Here is a 17,285-nt window from a genome sequence, read left to right on the forward strand (position 1 = left end):
GACGCCTCTTCCAGCCGCGGAAGAAGCGCGGTGGACGGACGCCCTCGGCGGGCGGGGGTCGACCCCGGAGGGTCCCCGCCGCGCCCCCCTCGAGCAGTCAGGTAGCTGTGGGTAACCAGGAGTGAGCTCGCGGGACCCCGGCGGCCAGCGTGTTCCCTGGCGCGCACGAGGTGGGGGGCGTCTGCTCCCGGGTTCTGAGGCCGCCCCTGGAGAGGTTGGGGCGTCCTCCCCGGAGGACGCCAGAGGGGGCTCCGCCTCCGTCGGTTTCCCCTGACGAGGTTTGAATGGCGCCCGCACCTTCCGCCCCTCGGTCAGACATTTTGTGTTCGCCATGTGCTGGTGTGTCGGATGGGGGCGGGGGCTTCAGGTTGAAGGACACGGCTCCTTTCCGGACTTTGCGCTCTTCTTGCAAAGCCCTTATTGCGCTATTGCCACGGCCTTACAAATGAATAGAATGTGCAGCATTTAAGGTGAAATCAAATTCACTGAAACGTGCCGCTGTGGAGGTTTAACCCTCCCTCCGTGCCGTGGAACTTTTGATCTTGAATGCTTTCGTTTTGGTGCTCAGACGAAATTACTGTTAAAACATACTCGTTAAGAATAGCTATGCTTCACCCTGGAGATACAGCTGGCCTGGGCTCCCCAAGTGTGGTGTTTGTTTTTTATATATGTAATATATATAAGACTAAACTTTAGTTGCATTTTTTCCAGCAAACTTTTCAGAGCAACCCGGTATGTGTAGATGTTAATTAACTTTTAAATGATCGACTTGGGCCTTTACCCTCTTCTCCAAGCCAGAACTTCTAACCGTTTCCTCTCGCTGCTGTAAAGTGCACGTTTTCATTTGTTCGTCCCAGTAGCCACGTTTCGAGTGTTCAAGAGGCCCCACGTGGCTGGCTAGAGGCTACTATCTTGGGCAACACTGGCCTAGGGAATAGAGTAGTTAAGTGATTAGGAATAGCCTGCCAGGACCTAGGAAGCACTGTAACCAAGACAACAGCTCTCTGGCCCTGCAGTCTGAGAGCCTACCTTGGTCAAAGAGGTATCCTGGTGCCTGAGCAGTTCTTGGGGGGAGGGCTGAGGAAGGTTCCTGAAGGGTGATTGAGACCAGTGGGAGTTAGGTGCTTAGTGGGGGGAGGACAGAGCCAACCTAATGCTGAATACAAAGAAATGTGCTGCCTATTTCAGAGTAAAACAAGAACCGCTATAGAGCTGATGCTGACTCATTGCAACCCTGTAGGACAGGATGGAACTGTTCGGTGAGTTTCCAAGGCAGTAGCTTAGAAAGCCCACTTGGAACCACTATGCCGAACTTAAGAAAAATTTGAAAGTACTTTCAACAAAGACAACTCCTTTAAAGTCAGTCACATGGCTCCTGAATATGTGATGTGGAGGTCTTCAGCTGGCATCCTGAAGTTAGTGTTGTGTATTAATCCAGGTCAGACGTTTTCTAACTTTGGTCTCTAGAGACCCCTTTCCGTTCGTAAAACTTACAGGAACTCTAAAGAGATTTTGCTTATGTGAGGTATGGTACAGGTATTTTCTGTGTGTGAAAAAGCCAAGAATACCCAAGCATATTCAATTAAGCCCTTGGACCTAGGACATCAAGGGGCTCTGGAAAATGCTGGAGGGAATGAGTGAAAGGGGCGAAAAGAAATGTGACCTCAGGCTCTCAAAGGATTTGTTCCCCAGATGCAAAGGGCTTCTAGTGTTAGTATAGATTCGCTCCGGTTGGCGTTTATTTAGAGTAATAGATTTTCTAAGCCAGAACCTGCTGTAGAGAGCAGGCTTGGCTCCTGGAATCCCAGACGCTTGTCATTTGGGGAAAGAGGAAGAACCCTTCTTTCATTGAGTATGCACTTACGATGCGCACACGACTACTTGTGATTGACCTCGCAGATTTGCAAATGGCTTTGAAACCAGGTGCATTCATGAGTGTGTTTTTAAACAGCTAAAGTGCTTTCTCTGACCAAAGTACAGAGGGCTTCAGAAAGCCTCATGATCGTGCTATTTCATTTTCCAAGAACTTCTTGTCATCAGAACCCTCTTTTCTTTTATGGACCTGATCGGGTCAATAGGTGTTCCACTCACAACTCCTGCCCTCCTATTCCCTAGTAACCCCAAACCTGGTGGTTTGGACCCACCAGCAGTGACCCAGAGGGAGAAAGGTGTGGTGGTCTGCTTTTGTTGAGATTTATAGCATTGGAAGCCCTGTGCGGTCACTCCTGTAGTGTGTCTGTGCTTTGGGATCAGCTGGACTGCAGTGGGTAGGATGGGGTGGTGGCATACTATGAGCCATGAAAGCCGTACCACGTGGGGTCACCGTGCTGTGAATGGACTCGAGGGCTACTGCCTTGTTTCCTAATAACCAGATGTGGGTCACTCTCCAAGGAGGGCTCCTTCCGGGAAAGAATATGTGTCCGTCTTCCTCAGTCTAAAACAGCAAAGCTGTGTTCACGTTGAAGAGAAAATGGCCCAGGGTGGCATTTTCGTTACCATTTTAAAACATTTCATAAACGGTTATAGGAGTTACTCTGTATAAAATACTTGTGTTGTCCACTGTGAACCAAGTACAGTACTGGAGCATGTCTTGTACAAGTGCTGTATTGTTGGAAGAGGAGGCTGATTGGCATTAGGGAACTGATTTTAGTTGTAGCTCCTAATGAACCCACTGTCATGGGTGAGTCCCCCCCATGGTGACCCTGGGTAGGCGTTCTGAGACAACCTTCACAGCAGACCTCCTTTGGGGCAGCTGGGCTGGTGGTTTGACCTTGCTGACCTTGCATTTAGCTGCCCAGCAGCACCAGGGACCAGGGACCCTTTGACAAAGAGACACGATAAATCCTCCCTACCCTTTCTCCCTCCTGAGGCACAGGAACAACTATTAGAATTGAGGGCTGTCACCCACCGTTGGGTGAAGGTGGAAAGGGGATCAGTTTGAGGAGAGGAGATTAAAAAGAAAGGGTTCCTAGTTAATTCCTTGTCCTGGACTTCTTGGTCCCACCTTAACTTAGAGAAGGCCTGCTGGGTGATTTGAAACTTGAAATGTGTTTTCTTGGAGAAACAATGTTCTCTAAATGGCTGTTAAGTCTGGGAAGTTGGCCCTCAGACAACCTATTTGGTAACAGTGCAGTTTGGATTTTTCAATGAAAATGTAGGAAACTATTGCTTTGCTTGGATGCTACAGAAAACAAAGATTTGTGTGTGTGTTTGTTTGGTTTTCTACCCTATACTCATCTTAGAAAAAGCCAGTTCGATTGAAGGAAGCCAGAGATAGAAAACTAAACTACATGCCTAAAGAGTAGAAACCCAACTAGCTCCGTACCCATCAGATAGCCTCCTCCAAGTTGTAGGTGCAGATATAAAAGTGCCTGTTCACCCTGACTTGGATGTCTGCTCTCTGCTGTCCTGGGAGGATTTGGGGTGCTAGAAGAACCTAGGACCTTGTCTTGTTTTTATTTCCCCCCTGGATTAGAACCTCTGGTTTATTCTGGAAGTAGATTGGGAGGTTGTGTTTCATACAGGCCTGACCTTACTACCCACAGCCCCAAACTTTGTCTTCCCTGACTCCGTCGCTCATACATGTTTCAGGGAGCAGGAGGAAGATGGGCCTACCTTCCTCTATTGCTGAGCAGAACACCTTTTCACCTAGGACCTGGGGAGGACTGAACCGACTCCAGGCCTGCTGGCTGCGTGCAGAGCTGTGAATGAAGCCCTTTCCTGGTCTCTGTTTGTTGTAAGCTTATTCCCCAGTGGCTGCTGTATATCCGCCCTGTTCCAGGGCTAACATTTCTTTACATCTTAGCCATACCACTCCGTATTTTGTTGCTGTCTACTCATGGGAAAAAATTAACGCTATTGGCTGCATCTGCCTCGGGTCCCCCATCCTAGACTTCCCCTCCCCACAGGAGGAAGCTGTCCCACTCCGTGCGCCCCTGAGTAGACTTGCCTTTTTAATGCGTGTTCTTATTTCTTGGTCATATTTGTAGGACCCCTAGGGTCCCACCTTCAGCCCTCTTCCTAGGAAATTCACACTTCACAGCTCTTAGCTGAATGTGCCCAAATAAATAGTTGAAACCCAGACTTTTCCCTGAGCTCTAACCCACATCTCCAGCTGTTGCTGAAATAAATCTTCCACGTGGACATCCCACGGGAACCTTAAGCTTGGTGTCCCCCAGAGGTCCATTACATCTAAGCCAGTGGTTCTCAACCTGGGTGTCATGACCCCTTTGGGGGACAAACGACCTTTTCACAAGGGTCTCCCAATTCATAAGTAGCAAAATTACAGTTATGTAGTAGCAACGAAAATGATTTTATAATTGGAGGTCACTGCAACATGAGGAACTGTATTAAAGGGTTACAGCATTAGGAAGGTTGAGAACCACTGTTCTAAGTGGCTCTCTTAACCAGACCACTGCCCCCTCCTCCCATCATTACCCAGACCCAACAGTTGAAAACCTGCACATTGGAAATCCTCCCCCCACCCCACCCCCAGTTTCTTGACTTTTCCTGCTCCTGCTTCAGCAAAGGTGTTCTGATCCACATCTGAGTACATGGTGTTAGTTTTGGTTGAGCCATTTTGATGGAAAATTGCACTGATTAAAGTGGAATTTTACCAGTTGTGCGAATGTCCAAGAAGTGATACTACTCGGTGAGCTGGGAAGCAAACGCAGCCAGACAGGATGGCTCTTTTCATTCCTCCTCACATAACTCTGGGCAGGTTGGTGTGTAATTTTGTGTACCGTGTTTCCAAAGTATTTGTCAGATTCTAGAAAGCTCCCCAAGCAGGTGGGTCCCCAAAGTTAGCCTCTCTATTTCAGGTGTTCTGACTGTCGGTAGAGGGAAGAAGGTGGTGATGCCTGGAGGAGAGTAGCAGGGAGAGTAGATCTGCAGGCACCTTGAACGCGGGGCTTCTGAAGGGTGGTGGAAAAGGGTAGTCTTGGGTTGTGAGTATCTGATCATCCAAAAAGTCTTTTTCAAGGGGGTGCTGGAGGCAATGAAAAGCTACCAAGTATACTCCATCATAAATAGTAGCAATTACTAGAGCAACACAGGACTTTAGTTGGAAGGTGAAAGCATTATTTCTTTACTCTTTCAAAACCGTCAGCACCCGCCTTAGAGATGCCTGCTGCTTGGTGCTGCCAGAAGATTGCCTGCTCCCCTGGCTGTCTTCCTGGGGCATGGCCACAGTAGATCAGACTCCTTAAAACAAGGTCTCAGTCACCCACAAAGCTCAAATACACACGAATCAACGTGGGAGATAGGCTCCAATGAGGTCTTAAACTTGTTACTGTGTTTGGAGTGAGTGAGGGTTTTACAGAGCACACTGGCCTCTCCCCTAGTTCATGCATGCACACTCTTGTTTAGCATGGAGCGCTGTCCTCATTGTGCAGTAGAACTAAGTCCTCCTCTGCCTTCCGAGCTTTGTCTCGGGGCTTTCAAAAGCCTCTAGTTCTGCAGTGGGTGCCTCACCTGGTGTTAGAGTGAGCCCACCCTATAACCTGTTCATGTTTGGTTAAAAATGGAGCCACAAGGGTGAGATCAGTTTAGGAGTCGTCTCAGAACAGTAAGCCTGTCTGTTAGGATTCTGAGTTTAGCGTTTCCTTCGCGCTTTATCATGTCCCTCAGAGTGGTCTGCACTGGTAGGGGCGTGTCAAGGGCGCCCAACCTGGTTGTGCTGGTCTCGAGGTTGTGGGCGCTGTGGGTCGTGTGGACTGTTTCCTCCTGTCTTCGGTTCCTTCACACTGCCTGCGTTGCATGGGAGAGATCCGCAGTGGCACCCTGGGTGCACCTTGCACTATTCAAATGACCGACATTCAAAAAAGTCGTGATGCCTTTGGGTGGATTTGAATTCTGACTCTGACTTTCAAGCTCTCCAAAGGGGAGGGGATTTTGTGGTCAGGAAAAAGAAAGTAATACTTAACAGCCTTCTTCCTAGGAAGACTTCCCTTTCATGTAACCCAAATTAATCTTGGTTTGGTATTAAGGTCTCTGCATTTTTCTCAGTGTCAAGGTAATCTGTACAAAAATTAAAATTTGATTAAAGAAAATGCAGAAACTTAGACCAAATTTCCTGGTGATCTTGTTAGCAAAGGGGAAGTCCTCCCAACAACTCCTGGTATCTTCACTTAGTGTTTTCATTGAGTAATGTCTTCCGTTGGAAAGAAAGGATACCATATTTTTTACGTAACTGGTAGCACACTCCATCTTCATTTCTGTGTTTTTTAAAAAAAAGGAAAATGGTTTTTAGAATTGGTGTGTGCCCAAGCCTCAGTTGTGCGCCCTAGCGCCCCGCCCCTCTCCTTTTCAGGAAACACCTGAGGGGGTTGGTTGGCAAGGCACATAATTTTCGTGAATCTGGTTTTACTTTCTTCACTTACACTTCATAAGAACCCCTGTTTCTCTCTGTGGAAAACAGTGTTATACACAGCCAGTGACAAAAACAGAGGCCCTTACCGAGGCATACATGGAGAAAACAAATAGATTTACACAAAGAAAGCCCCTAGATAGACAAATAAGGATAGTGCTTTGAATGGGATGATTTTTTCATTTATACCTGATTTGGGACTGGGTAGACAATGTTTATGGTGGGAGTTTTTGTTAGTTTCCAATATGGTTTTTGAAGGCATAATCCTTTTTTTTTTTATTCACAGGTTCAAGAACTTGTCCTGGACAACTGCAAATCAAATGATGGAAAGATTGAGGGTTTAACAGCTGAATTTGTGAACTTAGAGTTCCTCAGCTTAATAAATGTAGGCTTGATTTCAGTTTCAAATTTCCCAAAACTACCGAAATTGAAAAAGGTAAGTGATTTTTCTTTAACAGTACAAGAGAACTGCCCTGAACAGGGGAAACGTGATTTTTTTTAAAAACATTTTATTAGGGGCTCATACAACTATTATCGTAATCCATACACACGTCAATTGTGTAAAGCGCATTTGTACATCATTCTCAAAACATTTTCTCTCCGCTTAAACCCCTGACATCAGGTCCTCAGTTTTCCCTTCCCTCCCCGCTCCCCCTTCCCTCATGAGCCCTCGATAGTTTATAAATTGGTATTTTGTCATATCTTGCCCTGTCCGACATCTCCCTTCACCCACTTTTCACTTGTCTGTCCCCCAGGGAGGAAGTCACATATAGTTCCTTGTAATCGGTTCCCTCTTTCCTACCCATTCTCCCTTTACCCTCCCTGTTTCGCCACTCACACCACTGGTCCTGTAGGGCGAAACATGTGATTTTACCTGTGAGGAAGCACTTAGGATAACAGAAAGCACCTGGCCTTTGGAACTGAGCGGATCGGGAGTTGAATTCCAGTGCTATCATTTCCTTCATGGGTGATCTTCCTCGGGTTACTTAATCTCCCCAGGACTCGATTTCTTCACCTATAAACACCGGTGATGCCACTTCACCTTGCAGAATGGATGCTATTTTTGCAAAGAATGATGCTGGGTGCTCAGTAAATAACCTTTATGTGGAATGATTATTTTCTGGATAATTTTAATTGTTAAACAACGTGTATTGTTCTAGCATTAACTAGATTTTATTCTTAATGGGTTCTGGTTCCGGAATCAGGTTCCTCCCACTCTTCATAGTTTGTCTATTTGGGGTGAGTTTTAGTAAAGGTGCTTCAGATTGTATAGTTTGATAAGATAATCAGTCTGCTGTAGTCTTGATGTTGAGGGAGGAGTTTTGAGGCCTGTGGTAGCTGACCAGAATTTCTTTGTTGTCACAAAACTGCTGGATTTCTTCATCCTAACTGAGGCCCTGCAGTTACTGCTTTACTCTCTCCCCTTTTCTCATCTGCCCGCCAAAGGACACAACACTTAGGAACAGCATTTTCTCCTGTTCCTGCACATTTATCTGCCAGAGGGCCCACAGTACCATTTCTGTTCCAGCCCTTTGTTTGAACACAGTAACAGACCCAGAAAAGAGTTTGCATTTCCTAACCTGTTCTGGTATGCAGAACAGTGTCTGGTTATTATTACATGTCCCGTAATTCTCCACTGTTTGGTTGATTGTTAGATTACAGAACCTGAGTAGACAAAGGTGCCTGGAAAGAGATTTGTTTTCAATGATTAAATTCAGATGTAGGCTGTACATGTGGCTTGCAAGAGTCCCGAGAAGGACTTGTCTACAGCAAACAAGGAATGGGATATGTAAAATGCTCTAAATTTGCTGTGCTTGGGCAGCAAATGCTTGAGTGGACCTCATGCCTTTCAGGTGGCCCTGGGTTTTTTTTTGTTTGGTTGGTTGTTTTCAACAGGAAGAATTGTATTTAAATTGGTGGTTTTCTCCTTCGAAACATGTGCTTTATTTAGAAGTTTGGGTATAATCCTGTTTTATATTTGCGTGGGTTGTCAGTGACACTGAAGGCTCTGATTAGCTTAGAATGACTTGACGTTGGAGTTGCCAGTTAAAGCATGTCCGTTTCTGTTCTGTGTCATAGCATGCTGGTATGTTTATCTAAAGTACTGTGGTCTCCCTACTGTCAGTCCATTCAGAAAGTTCGTACTAGGGGCTTTGTGTGTTGCCCTTATTCAATCGTTCTGTTGTTTTTAAACTTGCAAGTACGACGTTCCAGAATAGGAAGGATTCCATGTTGAAGACCTAAAATGGGACACGTGGGAAAGGAGCTCTTCTAGGAGCCTTACTGGAGGTGGATTTTTGCCAGGGCTGTAGAGCGAAACGTGCTTCGCAAACTGCTCTGCCACCATCTGTGAGCTGGGCCCAGCTGCCCCCGACTCTGCCCGTCGGCAGGTGCTGCCCTTGCTTTCTGCTGGGGCAGTTACGCTTTTAGCAAGGTAGCCTCCCATCATTTCTCCTGTTGGGTTATTTTGGCACCCACATTTTACCAACCTGATTTCACTTCCTCAGCCATGACTGAGCAAGGAAGAGCCCATTGAAGGTTCTGCTTTAATCACTGGGCTGATGAGGTAGGAGTACAGGGAGCTATCAGTCACGCTTCCAGGCATCAGGTCGAACGATCTCACAGCCAAGCAGCACGCACTTTCCTTCCTAAGTTGTTAGCACAGACAGTTTTTAACAAGAGACTCTGATTTCCAAAGTGTTCACTTTCTCATTTCAAAATAGGACGGCTAGAAAGTCCTGTGGTGGATTGCCTTGCTGTTGCTGCCCCCTAAGCGATTCATGTCACAAGGAAGTGACATTACACATGTAATAGTATAACCAGCCCAAAGAAGCAGATGCTGTTGTGTAAGACCATGGCTCTTCCTCTGTCCCTCTCACTGGTTTTCTTCAAAGACCAGTGAACTTATGGGTGTTTTTTGTTTTGATTTACTAAAACTTGCCATTCGTTAACTTTACCACTTGAGTCACGGAGTTTAAAGATTTCTCTGCTCTATAGTATGTCATATATTTCATTGCGTGCCAGAGATTAATTTATATCCATCCATCCAAAGCATCTTGGGGCACAGGTTCTCCTTAAGGCAGCCTGCCACCGATTGTAGGCCCACCAGGTAACAGCATGGTGTCTTGGCATGGTCATTTTCCTTGCTGTAAATGAGGTAATCTGCTTACCTTACTGACTTGTGAAGAGCAAATGAATTTGTCTTTCTAGTACTGCAACAGTGCCTGGACCCATAAACCCTGGGTCCAGCCATTGTTGGCACCACTTAAGATACAGAATAGAAACGGGCTGTGTGGCTTCAGGTCTCCTGCCTGCCAAGTGAAGAGCTTGACGAGATGTTCTCCACAGGGCTTTCCAGGCTCAGCCTCTGACTCTTAGGATTCCAGTATTCCCTGGTGCAGGCTTGCTCCCTCCTGCATGGGCACACCACTCGCCTCCTCTCCTGCACCTGCAGCTAAGAAATTGGGTTCTTGTACAGGCCAGTGCCAGGTTATGCAAGAAATGGCCTCCAGGGAGCTGGTTTTGTCAACTCGGCTGTTGCCCCACTCCTCTTCCCGGGGCCATGGAGCTTCTGTGAGGACTCTGCTAGGCTGTGGCCCACTTCTGTCGACTTCCCAGCAACAGTCCCCAGGGCTTCCAGGTGTAGAGCCCCATGGGGTGTCAGCACAGAGCCATAGCAGCTTATGTTTCAAGTGGGCACTACAAGCCCCGGCCGGCACACAAATCAGCAGCTAAGAATGCACGGACCATTAATCCGTCCTGGCAGGTATAGCATATTGCAACTTCTCAAAGAATTCTAACTTGCCTTGCCCTACTTTGTAGGTTAGAAGATATATTCACTGATGTGAGGCCAGTTCTCAAGCAAGCTTATTATTAGCAGCTGGTTATGAAAGCCATGCTTCTCACCCTGTCTCCTTTTCCTTCCCCTCCCTCAGTTGCTGGGACTTGTAGACCGCTTGTTTGGGTTTATTCAAGCAAAATGATTCACCTGCCCTGGTACAACTGGGATTGCCTCAACTTACTAGCTATTTGAGACTGTTTATTTATAACACCTGAATTTGTGTGTGTGTGTTTTCTCTCTTGCAGCTTGAGCTCAGTGACAATAGAATCTTCGGTGGTCTGGACATGTTAGCTGAGAAACTTCCAAACCTCACACATCTAAACTTAAGTGGGAATAAGCTGAAAGACATCAGCACTTTGGAGCCTTTGGTAAGTAGGAACGAATTTCTAAGCTAGGACTTATTGGTCATTTTCATTTTCATAATTCTCTAGTATGGGAAATGGTTGGGGATGATCGCTGAGAAATGTGATTTTTAATACTATTGTTTTAAATGCGTATATGTATATGTATGTATACTTATACATGGGTCCACTTACAAAGATCGGGGTCTCTGGTGTGTGTTCCTGTGGCTTTGTTCTCCCACCTGTGACTTCTTCAGTGGAAGAATTATTTTTGTGGGTTTTGTTTGTCTGTTTTGGTGGCCTTTTTTATATCCATTTTGACTGTCACCTTAAGGATTTGTCTTAAATTTTCTCAGACTGACCAAACCTGCCTGTATTCCTGACAGTGAAGACTTGTTGTTGAGTCCAGGTCTAAATTGTAGCACGAACAATCCAAGGATCGCACCACTGGGCCCTCAATCTGCTTGTTTTGTATCTTGAGCTCTCACTGGTCTTCACTCCTGAAGTTAAAGTTTTGCATGAACGACCCCCGCCCTGGTCTTGCATATTGGGATAGGTTTAGACCATGGCCTTAACTAAGCTTCAGTCTCCTTTATAGACTTTGCCGTGTGACCTTGGGCAAGTGGCTTCTCTCTCTGGGTTTCAGGTTCCTCAGTTTTGAAGCAGTTGGGGCACTCTCTGCCTTCTTTTAGGGATGAAACATACAGGTGTGGTGGCCAGAAACCAATCTCCCGGTGGCAAAGTACTGATCCAGGGCAGCCCCACAGGCTGTGTGGTTAACTGCCGTCTGAAATCCATCCATGTGTGATTGTTAAATGCCTGATTTCCGTATCAGTGATAGTGTGTCATTTGGCCTATAAGCAGATGTGCTTTTAGTAAGGCTGAGGGGAAGTCGAACTTGTGCCATACTGGAGGAGGAGGCGGCCTGTGGCTTCTTTCTGCATCTGCTTTCACTGATGGATGTCCACTCACTTGGGGATGCTGAGCCTGCCGTAGGCCGTAGGAGAGGTTTCTGGGGCGCTAGGAGCCAGGCAAGCACCCCCAGAGGATGGATACGTTCACCGCTGCTCCTCAGCTTCTCTGGCGATTGCTGTTCAGATCACTTTCCCAGGACAGTGTGTTATTGCAGAGGAAGAGAATTCAGTTGTGTCTTCTAATGAAGAGGATTGTAGGTCAGTACTGTTAATAATGGAGGTAATAGTATAAATGTAACTTTCTTCTACTGAGTCTTTGTTATTAAGCTTTATTAGCTGAACTGTTTTAGAGCAAGGTTTCCAACCCAGCAGCCCTGTAGGGCAGAGTAGAACTGGCCCTGTTGGGGTTTCCAGGCTGTACATCTTCAGTGGAACAAGAAGCCGCCTCTTTCTCTAGCCCCCATTTCCCATATTTAAAGAGACACTTGTTGCAATTTGCTCTAGTCAGGGACACTGACCCTGGCCAGTTGTACCCTCCTGTCTCTCAGAGAGATGAGGAAAGTGCATGGAGGAGAGCTTCAGCAAGAAGTCAAATCTAAGTTATTGGCTCTTTCCCCTGCTCTTGGGACCTGCCTTATCTTTCCTTGAATGTGTTTTGTGCCTGTGTTTCCCCTGCTGGGGCTTCCAACAGAAGCACTAATTGAGTGCTGACCACTCTCTTGGTCTGTTAGTCTACCTTTTATTAAGTATTTGCTAAGGACAAGCTTTTAGCTGCTGGGTCCCAGTGAGCATGGGAACCCTTTTATTTCTGGAACCAAGTGTTAGTGTTTTGCATCCTAGGTAGCTGGCTGTCCACTGAGTCTCAGGCAACCTGAGTCCTTGTTGATGTTTTCAGTCGGGTGCTATGTTATAGGTAATTCTCAAAACCCTTCTACCGGGTGGGTAGAATTCGCATGGTCTTTACAGATGTGGAAGCTGAGGCTTAAGGGAGGCTGACCCCTTGTCCAGAGTCACACACAGCCAGCCAGTGCCTCCCACCGGGCCAGCTCTAGCTTGGAAAGGCATGCACTCACCATTGGAAACTGCTGCGCTCAGTTTTCTGCTTCCTAGAGCTAAGGGGAGGGTCGGGGTCTCTTGAGCAAACAAGACTATAGGAGAACGTGAAGAGGGGCAAATATTGGGGCCATGATGGTTTCTGGAAGTATTCTTCGGTGGGGGAAAAGCACCATCTTCATCTTCATTAATCACATACATTTTGAACACCTACCTTGAGCCCACTTCTTGAAAGTTAATGCAATGATTGTGAATGCCTCTGCTTGCTACAGGGCCATTAACGAGAGACAAAGAAGGCATCAATTCAAACTTCTTGGACACCTTTTTTAAGAGACCTGGGCCATCCAAACCATCCCCCAAAGCCCTTCTAAATTCTAAGAAGGCAAGCAACATTATTGTTAATAAAATGTTTAATGTTTATTATGACTAGCCTATTCATAGGTGCAGAGTTGTGGGATTGATAGTTGTAATTTTTAAAGAGATTTTACAGATTACACTGGGATCCTCTGATTAATCGATGTGTGAGATTCTGTACCTGCTGGGCCACTTAAGGCACCATTTTCCTGCTTTAAATACAAATAGAGCATTTACTGCCAGGTTTTTGGTGGGTGGGAGGGCTGCTGGTTGCTTTGTTTTATTTTCAGGGATACTGTTGGTGGTGTCCCAGTTGCTTGATGGTGGGTCCTTGGGCAGGATGTAGCCAAAATCTCAGGTTTCCTACAGGCTTAGAAACTGCCTTGGATGCCTTCCGTAGCAGCAAGGTGCTCTGGGCACTGGAAAACGGTAGACACACATCGGGGCTGCTGTGTGCAACTAGGAAATGGTTTGTTGCTTCTAGGGTAGAATTTTCAAGCTGAACCTTTTTTGGGAAAGCTGCCTAAATGGACGGTGGTTACATTTAGCAGATATATTCAGTCTTGGTGAAGAGAAAAGTATTCCCAGGATGTCAGTCAGTTGTCTGCGGTGACATTTCAACCTTTCCCCCCTTGGGGCAAGAAGTCATATCTGAGCTTAGTTCCTGCTCAGTGAGGAAGCTGGTCTGGAAGCTGAACGCACTTAAGTGGCCCTCCTTAACGATTAGAGGACTGACTTGCTTGTGGACTTGTGGATTGAGCGGTGCAGCGTGTTTGTTGCTGTGATCCTGCTCAGTCAGAAGACAAGTGTGGGAACCTCCTCATTGATCAGGAAGGTGCGGGTGCTTCTCTAAGAGCAGAGGTCAGCGAGGCCCAGAGAGCAGGTTCCTGGCCATCGGCCTGCCCACCTGTCACAGGTGGCCAGGCCCTTGTGAGCACTAGCGTAGCAGAATCACTTACTCTGGGTAGTTCCCTTTTCCCTGTAATAGCATAAAGTCTTTAAGTGTCAAAAATAAAAAGGGAAATTTGTTGTTTCTTGTTTTTTCTATATTCTTAGTTCCAAGTTCTTCCTCTTGAGAAACATGAAGTTACTAAATTAATTAGAAGGGTCTAGCAGTCATGTGCCTCTGGGCGTGGTCCCTATCCTAAAGAACATAGATTATACATCACGCTTCACACTTGCTTTTCATAGGCTTTCTAAAGTCATTTTCTACTAAGGTGGATGTGTGGTCATGTCTGTTGCTGTCCTGTTACTTGCCTGTATGGTGCCTCAACCTTCCCAATATCCTAACTTAGTCAGAACTCACGGGCCTGGGAGTGAAATAGGACCTGTGGCAATTGGAGTAGAAGACATGCACATTTTGTTACCCACTTTGGCTACTAGAAAACTTTTCTTGGGTAGCTATCTTAAGATAGAGGACATTGGCTGCAAACCACAGTGAAGCATTGCAACAAAATTTGAAGATGTGGTAAAGGAATTTCCATCAGAAACCTCTGGTAAAAATGCTCCAACTTGGTATTTGCCCCATGGGGGAAAAAAGTAATGTTTCTCAGCTTCTGATGTGCCTGCTCTGTTGAGCCCACACACCCAGCTCTGTGATTTGTCTTAGACTCTGAAAAGATGTGGTTTCAATAAAAATTAATACAAAATTCCCATTTCTTTAGGCTACTGAAAAAAGGGTCTTGGTTCTCTGGGAGGACATCTGAGGGGAGGAGAACTTGGTTAAAATCTAGTACTTGAAGAATTATAAGGGCTTGAAATGCTTTCCTGTGTACAAAGCTGCAGCTAATTGAGTATAAAGCCTGGAACTGTACCTCTTCAGAAGATGGGCTTTGCTGCTTATGATGTTCCTTTTGCTTAGGAGTTGTTGTTTTTATATCCTTTTCAGAAAAAATTGGAATGTCTGAAAAGTCTGGATCTGTTTAACTGTGAGGTCACCAACTTGAATGATTACCGAGAGAGTGTCTTTAAGCTCTTGCCCCAGCTGACTTACCTGGATGGCTACGACCTTGAGGACCAGGAAGCCCCTGACTCCGATGCTGAGGTGGATGGTGTAGATGAGGAAGAGGAGGAGGAAGGTGAGTGAGCCCCTGGTTTCTACCTTTCAGAGAAAAGCATCTATGTTGCCTCACTTTGACTAAGCTCGTGGGGGTGTTGAGGCCTAACAGTGATTAAGAATAAAAGTGGGTTGTGCCTTCAATGATCCTGGATCTGCATCTGGATTGTGGGGCCCATGGGTCTCAGGCCTTTCTCTAATGCCCCTCCCACCCACCCCCCTTCTTCCTGGGAAGTGTTTCCTGGTGCCCACAAGCTAGTCAAGCTTCCTGTGTGTACAGGGCCTCTACCCTATCCTGCTGCAGGTATCTTCCTGGGGAGGGACTGTCTTTATCCATTCACCAGGGCATTGAACTCAGACACCAGTGTAGCGGCCTGGTACATGAAAATTACCGTGCTGGCTTCCACTTTTTATTAAGGAGGGAAATCTGGCCATACCTTGAAGGTCAAGTATAGGTTACAATATTGGACCAAGGTGTTTTACATTTCCCTATCGTTGAGAGTCTTTATGAATAGTTTTATTATTCCTACCTTTAAAAGTCTGTCCTGGCTCGCTTGCCTTTTCCTCGTACACTGACTCTAGCAGGGTGAAAGCTTCCTCACCCCAGTGGTTTAGAAGGAAGCATAAAGATTGGCTTTCTCATTGTAAGCATGAAGGGAGCCTTTGGTCCAGAAGATGGGGCAGGGGCGGCATGTTGGCTCATTTCCTAGGTACCAGGACACCATGGTAGTTGGGAAGAAATACTCTTGATCGTCGTTGTCCTGGTGCTGGCCATCTCTTCGGGAGGCAAGTGTGAAATGCACACAAATACATAGGACCAGGTGGTGGAGTGCCCTGTCGGAGCCACGGACTGTGAGAGCACCACTCTGGAATAAGGGCCCTACTTAGGTTGCCTGTGGAAGTGATGCTCCACTGAGACGAAGGCCGAGGCCAAGGTAGCCAAGCAGGAAAGAACAGGCTGCCGGGGCTCCTGATCTGGGCAGTTGGCTCTGTGGTGGTGGTCTGTCTGCCCCCAGCTTTCACTGTGCTCCACCCCCTGGATGCAGCAGTGACTGCTTCTCAGCGACCCTGTTCACTCTCACTCACTCACACACACACACACACACACACACACACACGCACGCTTCCTTGTCCACTTGCTGTGCTGTATTGTGAAGCAGATCTCAGACATTGGGCTGTTTCCTCAGAACAGCCGTGGGGAAGAATGATGGGGTTGGTGGTCTCCCCTGGTTTCAGCTCAACAGCACCTTTCCATGGCACTCTCTAGACACCGTGAAAGATGCGGCCCACCCAAACACGAAGGGTATGTAATGAGTTGCTTTGGGGACTATTTTCAGAAGGAGAAGATGAGGAAGATGAGGATGGGGAGGAGTATTTTGATGAAGAGGAGGATGAAGACGAAGATGAAGATGTGGAAGGGGAAGACGATGAAGATGAAGTCAGTGGGGAGGTCAGTGCAAGTCTGTTCTGCCTGCTTCCTTCCGATTTGTAATTTAAACTAAAGTGCAGGGTGTTTTCTGAAAAATTAGTGTACTTGGGAGTTGATCGACCATGTGCATCTGGTTACTTTGGCTTCTACCCTTGATTCCTTGTAATAAATACTAAATGGAATGCATGCTGAGACACCAGGCTTGTCTCTGCAAATTTTGAGGATAACACAGGATTTTTGTATCCCATAGAATGAAAATCCTGGAGCCAGTTATATTGATGGGAGGGCTGCTTGTGTTTTTTAGCTTGTTCTTGAATGTTTTGGCTTGATTTATTAAATTACAGGTCTGCTCTATGTAAAGAATGAGGGATTGAGGGATTGCAAGGGTCTTGCCCCCAAAGAGCAGATAGTCTAACGGTAAACCTAATACTAATAATACAATTATCTCCAAGGATCTGAATATCTTAGGACAACAGGAGAAAGGAGTACTACCTTTGACCCTCAAGGATGTTTTTGCAAAATGGAGCCAAGAGAAATTGGTTTCCTCAAAAGACACGTTCTTTTTATAGTGCACAAATGAGAAAGCTGAGCATTTGCATGGTCTCGTGGGAAAGTACCATTATCTTCTAACTCCAGTTTTCCTTGAGCCCGTTGAGTCCCTCGTGTAACGGCACTATGTTCCTGAAAGGTGTTCTCTCTAGGGATGGACTGTGCAAAACATTGCCCACATCTGCCATAAGCCTCAAGATTTTAAAATCATTTTAAAAAAGTATCCATTGTAAGTTGCACATTAAAGGTGTGTGACAGTAGACCGCTTAACTCTACGTAAGGTGTGTTTTTTAAGGACTATTTAAAAAATTGGGTTCATTAAGCGGAATCGGCAGGTGTCAGTGACCTTGTGTCTCCTTGGTGCATACTGTTTACAGAGTA

The 17,285-nt window shown here is 46.3% G+C and overlaps 1 protein-coding gene across 1 annotated transcript in view; it reads left to right on the plus strand.

Moving 5' to 3' along the window:
• Positions 1-17,285, plus strand: part of ANP32B (acidic nuclear phosphoprotein 32 family member B) — a 275,087-nt gene that overhangs the window by 253,659 nt on the left and 4,143 nt on the right. The window contains exons 3-6 of the mRNA XM_045296651.1: positions 6,654-6,803; positions 10,454-10,576; positions 14,759-14,948; positions 16,264-16,376. Coding sequence (XP_045152586.1) covers positions 6,654-6,803; positions 10,454-10,576; positions 14,759-14,948; positions 16,264-16,376 — 576 coding nt within the window. The remainder of the gene's footprint in view (positions 1-6,653; positions 6,804-10,453; positions 10,577-14,758; positions 14,949-16,263; positions 16,377-17,285) is intronic.

Source organism: Echinops telfairi, unplaced genomic scaffold, assembly GCF_000313985.2.
Source record: "Echinops telfairi isolate 266 unplaced genomic scaffold, ASM31398v2 ScPeMD7_7410;HRSCAF=8448, whole genome shotgun sequence".
Lineage (NCBI taxonomy): Eukaryota > Metazoa > Chordata > Mammalia > Afrosoricida > Tenrecidae > Echinops > Echinops telfairi.